The sequence below is a fragment of the Hermetia illucens genome, chromosome 5 (assembly GCF_905115235.1).
Source record: "Hermetia illucens chromosome 5, iHerIll2.2.curated.20191125, whole genome shotgun sequence".
Taxonomy (NCBI): Eukaryota; Metazoa; Arthropoda; class Insecta; order Diptera; family Stratiomyidae; genus Hermetia; species Hermetia illucens.
Window position 1 is genome coordinate 7,027,872 of NC_051853.1, and position 13,329 is coordinate 7,041,200.

A 13,329-nucleotide genomic window follows, 5' to 3' on the forward strand; every position below is an offset into this window, starting at 1 on the left:
CCATGTGGCAAGCGTCCCACTGGCGGCTTTGGAAGGTGGAGTCAGCTTGCACTACTTAACTGTCGCTGACTTCAGATGCCGAAGACTCACCACTTGGGCCAAGCCAAAGAGGATTTAGCCCTGCTATAACAAGACCTGATCCCAAGAGATTTTGGGCCAAACGCGAGCAAATTCATATAAAATTACTGCGGATCTTGCGAGGCACTGGTCTATACGGAACCGCTCGAAGCTGTATTCAATGCAATTCCCCTCGTAATTGACCTTAATTTTCGATCCAACTTGGTCTGGATACGAAATTAATTGTGTGGACAATCTGAATTCCATGAGAAAGTGCAAATTGCTATTTTACTCTGGCTCAAATATGTACTATTCGCCATGCCCTTATAACGCGTAAACATTCCGAAAAATACCCAAAACGTATTCTTCAGCCTTTGTCCCGTTCAATAGCGTGGTCGGAACCATTGAGTTAAAAGTATTTTCCCGCCATGCCATGAGGTCCACTTTCTATTCGTTTAAGGGTAGTTCATTGAATTCTGCCGTCGCACGTGCTTGCATAGACCCGGCAGAAGCCATATTCCATCTTTTTGCAGCCATAATGAAGGCAACAGAAATTTCAAAACATTTATCCGCCATAACTGGTGACAACTTCCGCAACGCAGCCAACCATCAAACCTGAAAAACTCTAGTTTGTGGCCACGAGAGCGAGAGACAGACGAAATTCGCGGTGATCCAGTGCTGAGTGGAATTGAATGAAGAACGTGGGGTCGCGCGTTCTTTGTTCTCATGATTCCGTTGCAGAGCCAATGTGGCTGCGATAATGCGGTCAAAGCGCTTTCGTTTCTATTTGATAGTGGATTGGGGAATTATTTATGAATGAGGAATTCAATTCTGTGAGCGCTGTCGTCCGATAGGAGTCAGCCGATTGTTTTCATTTTCGCCAAACGGGGTAGAAGTCGGTGACGCCCGTCCTTAAACTCTCCGTGCCCTGCCCCCGGGGAAATTATTCAAAAGTTGTATCATTTGCTTTTGTATGTTGGCAACTTCCACGGGTTTCTGACGGCCAACTTCATGTCATACTTTTCATGGAATCTTCATACTCGCACACACACCGCCCCACGTGCTGTCCGTACACGAGCGAACCAACTTTGACGACACGAAAATTACCCTCGGCACGCATGTGTGTTGGTGGCGCGAGCGACTGTCCGTCATTTTGCGAACATTGCATACAAAAGTTGTGAGGGAATCATCGCCAGTGCGGGAAAAGGCGAATTTCGGCCTCACGGGGACGCAGATAAATCGCGAATTTGTGACAGGATCTAGCCCGCAGCTGCCGTGCTCGCGGACTCGATCGGTTCGTGCGTGAAATCGGTCCGGGACGCGTACAGTGAGTAAAAAACGAGCCGCGAGCCGCACGGGTTCTCCGAGTTGGACTGCGGAGACGTTTCTTGTGTTTTTTTTTTGCTCTGGTCGACCTGCGAGCGGTCGGCGGCCCGACGTTTAGTCCGCCAGGTCGGTGGACGTTTGTTTGCGTTTCGCAGTGCCGCGTGAGCGCTCCACAGCTACCGTGATCAATGGCCGCGTGAATTGCGGCGGGTTTTATTCAAGGCGGGCGTGAAAAGCCGTGCAAAGCTGAGAATTCCGGGGGCCCCTGTGCCGTCGTTTGTGCATTTTTTGGTCGACTCGGACCCCATCGAGTTGTCGACGAGAAAAAATCTCGGCTGGGATATTTTTGTGCCCTTGGCGGGGTGGTGTTGGTGCGACGGATGGCGCCGTGAGTGAGTGTCAGTGCGAGTGTACAGTGTGGCGTAGTGTAAGTGCGTCAATGTGCGTGATCCGTCGGTTTTTTTCATGCGAGTTCGATCTCCTGTGCAGGAAATTTGGGCCCTAGCTCGCGGCGACGCGCTTTGCTTTCACGCCGAATTTCACGAGTGCTCGGCCGAGCACGGGGTACTTGGGGCTAGGCAAGGCTGACAGGTGTCCGGGCTGCTTTCGGGCGAAGTTTACGGGCGCCCGAGCGCGTGGAATTGCTGGAAAATCGGAAAACGTGAGAATTTCCCCAACTGAATGTTTTCAAGTGAAAAATGACGGCGCGTTGACGGTCGTACCGCGAGTGTAAGAGTGTTGGTGCGAAACGAATGCAAACGACGACGGCGCCGAACACGACCGAGGCTGTGGAGCGAACGAGACGGGACGATTGCGAGTCGGTGGTATACAAACACGCGTGCGAATTGTCTGGTTTTTGTTTGATTTGTGTTTTTCGCGTGGTTCCGGTACTCAGTGAACGGGAATATTCCCAATTGAAAATTCTGGACCTCCCGGCGATCTAGAGAACGAGGAAACACCTCCAGAACCCGCCGATGCTGGGATCCAGGCGAAATGAACGAGGAATCATGGATTAGATCGAAGGGAATTTCAGCGCAAGAGTGTGTGTGAGTGCATGTGACATTGCCGCAGCGAGGTGTGTGCGTACCTTGAGAATGCCCGCAAGGGATTCCATGCTTTAGTCCCGAAATCGCCCCATCCCGGCCGAATTCCGCAACTTAATCAAACGGGAATCGTGGCAATTGTCCCGGTCAGTGAAAATCCCGCAAATTGCATGAGTTCCGTGTGAAATTTCCGTAAAACTCGACAAATACTTTGTTCATTGCTTTGGCATACACACGCACACATACAAGCGTCTGATTCGAAGTCGGATGTAATTTTGACAATTGGCCGGAGTCGAGTGCGAGTGAGATGGTGTTATCGGAGTGTCAATGCCGTGCGAGTGAGAAGCACTGCCTACAAAGAAGTGTCTGCTTTAGCACCAGAAAAAATGCAATTTTCCACTTTGAATGTCAAAAGTTTGTACTGTAAAAAAACGCGCCTGTTTTTGGGAATTTCTCGCACGCCCGAATGGAGTCAGACGGCCGGAAGTGAAGCGAATTCCTCGATGTTAATGGAAATCAGTCCAGAACGGGTTTTATGCGCGCAACCCAAGCGGGAGAGGTCCCAATAGGAAACGTCCCCAAGTAATCACGGTCCCCCCGGGTACGGCCAAGACTCTGCAGGACCCCGGATACCTTGAACCCAACCACCCTCCGCGTGCCCAATTTGTAACTCTCGCGAGCCAAACCCAGACCAGTGAATGATGTTGTCGCCGCAACACGTGAATCCGCCTGAATCTCTCGCACATGGAAAAATATGGAACCTGCAGGTGACGATATAACGAAATCGATCCCGAAATCGCATTCAGTGCTGCCCCCGGGTGCAGGCAGCGGCGGAAGTGGAGGAGCCTCGATTAACTGCATTGGCGGCACCAGCCCAGGTGGCCAACAGTTGACCGGCAAACAGATCCGGCAGCAGATTCAGCAGCGGAACCGGCGGCGCGAACGTGCCCAACGTATGCAGGCCGAGCGTGACTCACGGGAGCGCAGCAACACGGCGGGCATAAATACAACGAACAATAACGGCGGTGGCGGTCACGAGAGCAGCGATGTCACGGACACAACGACCACATCTAACCCCGGCGGCGGGTCGTTGACGACCCTGAGCGTGGGTGGACCGCAACAGGACCTCCTGCCCCCTCCCAACCTGAACCATTTGAACGGCACCGTCACGTCCGATACGTCGATGGACACTTTGCCGCCCGCGGCCACCGTTACCTCCCATCACAATGCCACAAACAATAATAGTGCGCGGGCTCAGTCGATTCCCGCTTCCGTTGGTGAAACGGATGACGATCGGGAATGTTCCGACGATGAGGAGTCAGTGGATGAGGATCTCATGTCGACATCGTCCTCGTCGACGATGTTGCATGATAAACCGCGACCGCCACCGCCGATCAGGCGTAAAAACTTGAATAACAATAAAAAGTGCGTCATTAAGGACGATGACGTGTCATCGCCAATTTTGGAGGAGGATATCATCGATGGATTCGCTATTCTGGCATTCAAAACTTATGAAGACTTAGAGGTGAGTTTTTGACGGATTTTTACATGAATTTGTTGTTTTATTCTCACCACAGGGAGACTGGGCGATCCTTCCCCTGGATTAGGCTCTCAATCAACAAAAGGATCCGCTTGGCTTCCATCCAGAAACAGCGTCCGCATTCATTGCTTCAACTTTTTGGGTTAACATTCTCTTGCAGGTGAGGCTTGGCTGACTTGCTGCCGATCTAGACGAAACGCCAGTAAGTTGTCGTTTCGTTTGGAAGCAATATGAAGCCCTCACTGAGGAGTTCCAGGAGAAATTCCACTTTGTAAGGCGCATGCGGTCAATATTCCCAACGTTTCCCTTCAAAATAGGCAAAGCCTAACAGCGTTGATCGTCCATTGATGGCTTTGAAGTTAGATCTTGTCTATCACAAGCAGAATATCTCCTGGAACGATCCCTCAAAGGATCATAAACCTCCAAGTGAAGTATTCATATTGCTTTCATTCGAATTCTTGAGCAACTTCAATGAGGTCATCGACGGGATCACATTTGGTACAGTTTTGGTATCCCTAATGTCCTTATTATACGTGTTTGTCGTACGTCCTTTGTCAACAAACGATTTAAGCTTCATTCTTTAGTAAAACTTGCCAGATTTGGTAGAGATTTCAAAACAAGATGAAAATTGGAGAACCAAACTGCGCATTTTTGCCATATTTTACTCTTTCACTTCCGTAAAGGGAAGAGCGCGAGTGATGGCCCTGAAAAAGGTTAGTATCGAATCCGATTTAAGAAGTTCTGCGTTGGGAATTTTGATATTAAAGATGATCCTTGCTCATGATAGTCCATTGAAGACGATAGAACTGCTGCAGTGATCAACTGGCACAAACAGTCAAGTATTTAAAAGCATTTCTGGGCTATGCCGATTGCGGCACTCGAAGCTATCCTAAATTTACCCGGAAAGCTAAAAACGACGCCTATAGACTTGATAATTCTGGCCAATCATACGGTCATGCGTCCATCAGGAAATTCCTTGACAAACATCCCATTGTTCTGATGCCTATCGGTCATATGGTTTCCAGATTCGCCTTTGAAAAGGCATATCCTGTCGTAATAGCTGTGGTCGAATGGTCGATGAGTGGCCACGAGTCTTTTGGGATTACAGACCCGAGAGGTCCTGTGTCAGACGCGCGCAAATGCTTTCAAGATTACGGCGGTCTGCACGGGGCACTGGCGCATAGGGGACCATGCCGCTCGGTTCGGCATACCCTACAACTCGCATTGCCGAAGTTGCGAATAAGGAAGGGAAACCCTCATGCCCTTTCTCTGCAATTGCCCAGCTCTGGCTAGAGTCGGGCTGCGGACACTGGGCAAACCATTCTTTGGGGACCTCAGAGAGATTTCTAGCTGCAGGGTCGGGGAGCTGCTTTCCTTCGTGAATGCTACAGGCTGGCTCTGTAAATCCGAGCTATCTGGACTCTACCTCACTGCTCCCATAACAACAGTCACGGTCTTAGGAGTTTCTGCATCGAAACGGCGCACCAAAGCGGTAATTGCGCTCCTCGGAGCGGCCACTGATACCTACTTACCTACCCTACAGACCTACTAATATTCACAGACGTAGAAAAGGATTGTCCTCGGGTAATCCGATTATGGAACTGGCCCGATCCTTTGAAAAACGACGACCATGTTCCAGGCGGAGATATATGCCACTTCATTGGCAGCAGAAGGATGGTTTCGACCAAAATGTCGGGGTTTGCACCATTCAAATCTGTTCCAACGCTATCAGCACTAAATAGCAATAGCATGTGAAGCCAGTTGGGGTGGAATTGCTGCTGAAACTTTCCCGAGTAAACGAAACATTTCTGATGTGGATGACAGGACACTCAAACCTGGCTGGTAATGGGGAAGCCCAAAAACTGGCTCGCCAAGGATCTGAATCCACAACAGTAGGGCCAGGGCCAGCTTTTGGCATCCCGTCATCTACTGTCAAGTCTACTTTCAAGGGTGAAATTGCAAAGATCCATGCAACCGAGTGGAGAAATTTGAAATCTTGCTGGCAGGCGAAAATCCTTGTGAAAGAACTCCAGGCCGCTGGAGCGTCATTTTTAACGTCCCTTAAAAAGTGGGACATGAAAACCCTAATACGGCTCCCTAAACTATCATATGGAAAAATTAGGGAGGTGATGTGGGAGACCTCACCTGCCGTGTAGAACTGATTTTATACTCTGGCGGGCAACTCCGCAACCCCTACATCAGTGCCTCCATCACGATGATTCTGAAAATTGCGATGGGGAGCGAACTGCCACGTAAGCTTCTGTCAGGTGGCGGGAATCAGCTACCAAAGGGTACAGCCAACGTTGGTGACTATACTGCGTTCCTACGCTGGACGGCTCTCGGCGCCTCTGTTGAGTGAAAATGCTGTACATCCGCTGCTATCCCGAATGTTCCGCCTCGCTGATCTTTGATGACTTGGCCGATGCATGCCAACTTGTGTATCTGGCAATTGAATCAAATGGTCTGGCCGGAGGAGTGACTGGTAGCAAATCCGAAACTTGAGCTAAGGAAGACTAGAATGCGGTGATAACACGCAATTTTGGGATAACTCAGCGAGCTGCCTCGCGCGGATAACAGAAGGAGATGACTGAAACGGTGCCGTATAAAGGCCAAACTCCGTGGCCGGAAGGAACGCTGGTTTCAGCCTTTCAGTCGACACATTCACAAGCCTTTCGTTAATTTCGACTGTGTAGGCTGTAGAAGTTAGCCTTTCGACAACGCGGTTCGGACCGGTATGCGGCTGAGTCAAAAACTTCTTCATAGTGTCAACTCGAACAAACACGTGTGAGCAAAAACCTAAGTCCTTATGTACAAAAGGCGTCCTGCTGCTGCGATGAACAATTGGGCGTAAACGTATCCCTCGCATGTGCTCCCGCAAATTGTTGACAAACTCGCAATGATCGACACTGAGGTTATCGTCGAAGATCCATTCGCCCGGCAACCGATGAGTGGTTCCGAATACTAATTCAGCAGGCGACGTCTCGAGGTCGTCCTTAACACTGTCTCGAAGACCAATTAACATCGTAGGCAGCAGCTGGATCCAATTCGCTTTGCTTTCATGGCGCATTAGGGATGCTTTTATTGAACAGTGCCACCGCTTGATCGCTCCGTTGGACCCTGGGCGGTACGGGGTGGTGTGGGTTCGTTTACAGTCGGTTAGATCCGCTAGCGACTAGAAGGCGGATTCAAACTGTGCGCTCTGATCCTTGGTAACGATGCACGATTCACCGCGTGATATCCAGGTTGAGTAGAATGCTTTGGCCAAGTCCATGGTAAACGACCAAAAGGCAGGCCTAAACAACAGTGACTTGATACGCTGGATGCCTTGAGATTGCACTCAGATCAGGCATTCGATAGAGCCAAATGGCGAAACCGATCACGACGAGCCGACCCCGCTTGTGAACGGGACAAAGGCTGAAGGAAAAGAAGTAGAATGCTTTGGCCATTGACTCCGCTCACTGGTCCTTCAAAGGATAGACCTCGGGCGAACGCAAAAACCTGTTGAGCATGGTGAGGCAGTATCGGAAACCACCTTCCCGAGTAAATGGTCTGACGATGTCAATATGAACCTGCTGGAATCGCTGGTCGGGCATCGGAAACGGTTGGGTGACGTTTTTCGTATGTTTTCTCATTTTCGAGCGCTGGCACTGTACACACCAGCGCAACCACTACCGAATGTCGCTACGCATCCTAGGTCAAACGAAGGGAAGCATTGCACCAAATAATTGAGTTTTAGATAGTGAAAACTGTCAGTTCCAACGAAGTGCCGCTGCAACTCCGGATCGCGAGATTGTTCCTCGGCCAGTTCTTTGGGGTTGAAATCCATGGCCAGAGATATCTCTTCCACGCGAGATAAAGCGTCTGCAACACTGTGTCTTCCGCTATTTACTCAATCTGCATCGAAAACTGCGAGATGTAGCTGAGATGACAAATCTGTCAAGCAGTTGGCTTGTTCGATTTCTGGGCAAGCGCGAAAATTAGCGGCTTGTGGTCTGCTTTTATTACAAACCGAACTCCCTCGAGTAAGTCCTAGATGCTTGCGTATATCGCGTGGAGCTCACGGTCCTACGTACTGTAATTGCGTTCGGCTTTAGACAACTTCCGCTGAAAATATGCGAGCGGTAACCAACGGTCGCCCTGCTTCTGCCTGAAGACAGCTCCGGCGGCCACATCAGACGCATCGGTAACCAAGGCCAACGGCTTGTTTGGTTCGTAATAAACTAGTAATGTAATGGAAACCATGCTTTCGTGACACTCGTCGAATGCTCGGTTTTTCGGCTGCAGACACAGCATGTCCCAATCTGGCGTATCAAGGCACCGCTGTTTCAGCCATCCTTTTGGTCGCTTATCATCGACTTCCATGTTCAGACCAATTTTCGAAGATGCAATTTTTCCAAGATCGATGCAACTCCATATCGATCATGATCGTGGCATGGTCCACCGTAACATTTTCGTCTCCATTACCGCGAGACACATTCATTGTCTTTTATAGTCGGCCAACACTCAAAACCATAGACACCACCGACTTTTATTTGATCGTGCAATTCTAGCTTAGAGTCTCGGGGAGCGTCGGATTTCTGGCTAGGCCAACATCAAAGTGAGAGAGAGACCGCAACCGACGAGGTCTACCTGAAAGTTCCTTAACCACTGTACGATTTACAAGAAGATGACAAGACGCGAGATGTGGATGCGCTAAAAGAGCGGCCTGTCCCGATTCGAGTCATTACTTCCGGCGTGAAACTAGTCGCACCATGGGGACACCACAATTATCATCATTGATGTCCAAGTGTTGAAGTGCTAACTTGGGGTTTCCAGCTCGGCATTGATTTGATCGCTCGCTTTGGCCTGGGCAATGGCTTCAGGACTGAAATTGAGGGAAATGCAATTTAATGCGTGCGCAGGAACGTCTGCTACTTTGTTGTTCATCCCTTTGATGAACTTGACGTCTACCTATTGCTACAGGATGTAGTTCAGTTAATGTGCTTGATCAGGCGAAGTCTTCTCCGAACGTTACTGAGCAGCGTAGACCAGTAGTCAATGGTCGGTAGAAACTGCAAAGGATCAGCGTTCCGAATCTGTTGAAAGGAAAGACAGTGGGGAGCGCTCGATCATCTGGAAAAGAAACCCAGAGGGTGGCAAATACCCTGAGGAAATCCTTGCTCGAGGGACGTGCCAATGGCGGTGTTCGATGGACTAGAGTGGCGTTCGGCGACAAGAACAAGGTTGTCGTCGCTTCAGCGAGTGCTATTTTGCCATTTCGAAATGCACCTTTTAATTCTTGCATGCAGACTAGGGGGAACTTCTTATCCTTGGCAGTCCCTTGAGAAGCTCGTTCAGTGGACCTAATATTGCAGCAGCCCTCAGAATGCAGCGACGGTGTAGACTGAGCATTCCCAAGTGTTAAAGATGGCTGGACTCTTGAGAGACAAGGCGCATTTTCGGAAATCGCTTGCTGGTCTCTTCTTTAACCTTTGCCCCGTTCGGTAGCGGGGTGGGCTTGTCTAGGTTCGGCGTTTTTCTCGATCATCGGCTTGATCCTGGCGCAGTCTTTACTGGTTTGTAAATTACCATCTATGCTATCGTACCGAACCATTGTTATTTTGGTCAGTTTAGAGGAAAAAGGAATAGTCATTTCTATTCTCCCAATTTGGATTACCAACCAACCGCTTATGCCATTAATTGTTAAAAACAGCTTCGTCAGTTTTTTCTATGAACTGTGTTCTGTTTTTCACTTATCTCTCAGAAATCGTGGTTGGATTTCTATTTTAAGAACCAGACGCCTTTGTTGCGTTCAACCAAAAACAGTATTTTATCTCAAATTTGGTCATACTCCAATTTTGAAACTTCCCCGAAAAAACTTTGGATTTTGCTGAGTCAAATACTGGCACTGTATCAAACAAGAGCGCTCCCGTTACCGATTCAACAATATCATGAAGGGAATGTGTAGGAAGTGATGGCGTAGATCTCTCAGGTTTTTTTAACACCAATCACTTTTCGGACAATATTTCAGGCAGGAGACAACAACACAGGTGTCAGGGGATGAAAAAAATGTCCAGGCTTCAGTATGGCAGCAGTTTGAGGATCAAGTGGGTCGATCTTGTTGTAAGTATCGCTAGGTCAATGCAGTTCTGGCGGGCCTTCTAAGATGTGCCGAAAGTTGGGGGTCGTACAGCTTTTGGGAAATAGGTTTTTAGGACGATCTTTTGGGGCTATCGGAATTTGGCAGCATCCCCTCATAAGATCTACGGTTGAAAGTACTTCGCACCTTTGAATGTGTAGTATTGGGTACCGATTCAAGGGAGGGATAGGACCATGGGGAAATCAGCGAACAAATCGGTGTTGCCAAATTTCGGCTAGCCTCACGCGTGGCAAAGTTGCAGCGTTGGGAACCTTGCTTAGAACCATTCCTAGAAGATCCTTAGGTCGTGTCTCGTCCTTTGGAGTGATCAGCGGATCATTGATATAGCAGGACACGAGGATAGCCTGCACGGCGTTCCTTATATCGAATGTCATCGTGTTGAATCCAAAAAGGGTTGTCCCTACCGTTTTAAGACAATCTTTTGGGACTATAGAAATTTGGTAGTACCCCCCTCATAAGACCTACTTTTGAAAGTACTTTGCACTTTTGGATGTGTGGTATTTGTTACAGATCCGTTTAGACACCGGAAATCGCCGTAGGGCTATTGCTCGTCCGCTCTTTCTGGACATCAAGTGCACTGGAATGGTCTATTGGTTTTATGTAAGTTAAAACCATCACGGCCGATTCAAAGAAACTGTGATAGGCAGATGCCACCCACAAAGCTCCTCGTCTCTGCACTTGTGTAAGACGCTTACGATATACCTCCTTGCCAAAAGTGTCAGCCCATACCTCTGCGTCGTAGAGCAAAACAGATTGCGCTGATATCATCAAGAGACGTCGCCTGCTAGACGTAGGCACGCCAATATTTGCCATTGGCCGATTTAAGGCTGAAACTCCAGCTGCAGCCTTCCTCGTTGCTGCTTTGACTTGCTCGAAAAAGCTGATCTTTGAGTCAAGAGTCATTCCAAGGTACTTTACCGATATGAGACGCAGGGTCGGAACTCTCTTTTTAGTCAGGATGACTACTTCGATTTTTTCCAGTGCAAAGCTGAAACCATGGGCAGTCATTCATCCGCTTACCCGTCACATCAATATGCCAAGTCTGTTTTGCGCCTATTCGACAGTGCATCCAGCAACATACGCCGCAGCTTCATCTGGGTTAGGAATAGGTTACGGTTTTCCGCAAAACTGAGAGCTCGTTCAACTTGACGTTTACGAACAGTTCCATTGGAAATGGAAATCTGAATGTCGTGCCATCCATCGTCCCAGCAGCTGTTACTTGACAGTCCTCTTTGAAACTGGAATCTAACCCAGGTAGAATTGTCGGAATTTCGTTAATTCAGTCCGATCTGGGTTCACGGCACATAATTGGGTTAGATGATGCCGTTTGAAGTCGGGCAGAAAACCATTGTCCTGGTTCTACTGGATGCTACCAAGTTAGCGAAGTTAGATATACTCGTATAATCCTTTGGTCGGTAATAATTACCGTAGGTTCACCGAATCGCGCAATCCTACTCCTGTATAAAGGGTCGATTACTGGGAGACCATTTGGCAGGGTCGGTAGACCGACAATATCAATTTATAGATGCGAAAACCGGTGACTTGTGCTGGAATGTGATTCGATTCAAGACGATTGTAGATTGGCATTTTGTTTAATTGGGGGCAAGTGTCAGGGGTGGCCTTATTTGGTTTCTGGTGGAATTCATAGGTCGAGGAATTATCATCCGAAAAGACTGTAACATGGCATCATAAAACGATGTTCGAGCCCTTGTAGGCAGCGTGGGGTTCAAGTCCATAAGCGTACCTTGAGAGGTTGAGACTCCCACCGAAAAGAAACCAAATGATTACCAAGCACTTTGCGGCCATTGTTTGAGGTGCTTCTTAAGGGATACTTTGCAGTTTTTGACAGCTTCCTCCAGACCCAAAGTTCTTATAATTTGTCGCTGTTCTTTTCTCTTTTAATTCCGTGGGTACTCATAGAGCGCTGTTTGTTGTGGTGTCCGCTACCTTCAGGAAACATCTACAAAAAAAATTCAGCATTCCCAGGAAAAAGGAGACGAGACAGACGCTGCAGAAGATGGAGCGATGGCGTAGGTCAGGACGCCAGACGGCTTTTAGGGGTATTGAATTGATGAACCTCGGCGTAAGACCGGGGTATCTGTAGTTTCTTACAAAGGAAGGCCTAGACCGGATACCAGTTGTTGCGCCGTTGGTGATGATTCCCAGGAAAAGAGAAAATTCGGTGACTGTTTTTGGCTTTGGGAACATCGTTATGGCCTTATATCGATATCTGAAACGAAGAGCAAATAATCGATATAAAGAAAACAAGTCTCCGTGATACGGTTTTTATAAGGCGCTGGGACCGTAGATCGATCGTCATCATGTTGAAACCAAAAGTGTCGTTCTAGCGATTTTAGAACGATTTTTTGGGGCAGTGGATATTTGGTAGTACAGCCCCAGGAAATTCAGGGCTTAAAATACTTCGCACCCTTGCAAGAACCGCGTCATCTTAGATGGGTGATATCGAGGTTTTGTCCAATCTGAGTAGGTGACAGCGTTCAGAAATGAGAAATTTCCGTGGAGCCTCCACTGGCATTTTTTGACGCTTCAAGTGCATTGGGCTGGCCCATTGGTTCTGCGGAAACTTGCCCTGTTTGATCGTTCGTTGGAATTCGGCCTTTGCAGTCTTTATTTTGTCGGGGATAGGATATCTGGGTATCAAATTTGATGTCATACTTAATCACGTGGGCGAATTCTACTAGTGGCTAGGATCCGATATTGGTAAAACTGATCCAAATATGAATTCAGACGAGCTAGTGCACATACTATACCCTTCGGAAGGGAGAGAGAGAGTTGAGGGCAACGGCAAATTGAAGCATTTTGGCGTGGTTATGGTTTGAAGGCTTAGGATGTCTGCTGTGAATAGTGAGAATAGAATTGCAGATAGGACGGGCCCTTGTAGGATTACATAAGGTTGGTATATGGAAAGAAGATCTGCTGAACTGTTTAAGTTTTACTTTAGATCGCTGACCACCTAGAAAGCTAGAGATTATCTTGCAGAAGAGTGATTGACAGTTTGAGATGTTATCGTACGGAGTCTAAGGCTTTCTTAATGTCAAGGAAGCAGGCTATTGTAGGTGTCATCCTGTTAACTCCTAGCAAGACACCAGGGGGTGGAATTAGGAATTAGGAAGACCTAAGTAGGTGGGCGAACTGAAACTCTGGGATAAGGTACTTATCTCAGTGCTGATGGATGGTTAATTTGATGGTTCACACGAAGATTT

At 48.3% G+C, this 13,329-nt stretch overlaps 1 protein-coding gene across 3 annotated transcripts in view; it reads left to right on the plus strand.

The window, feature by feature from the left end:
• The first annotated feature begins 1,216 nt into the window (after positions 1 to 1,216).
• The window catches only part of LOC119656545 (autism susceptibility gene 2 protein homolog), an 855,308-nt gene continuing 843,195 nt past the window's right edge, over positions 1,217 to 13,329 (plus strand). For all 3 annotated transcript variants that reach the window (XM_038062905.1, XM_038062907.1, XM_038062906.1), the window contains exon 1: positions 1,217 to 3,951. In XM_038062905.1, the coding sequence (XP_037918833.1) occupies positions 3,181 to 3,951 (771 nt within the window). In that variant the 5' untranslated portion in view covers positions 1,217 to 3,180. The remainder of the gene's footprint in view (positions 3,952 to 13,329) is intronic.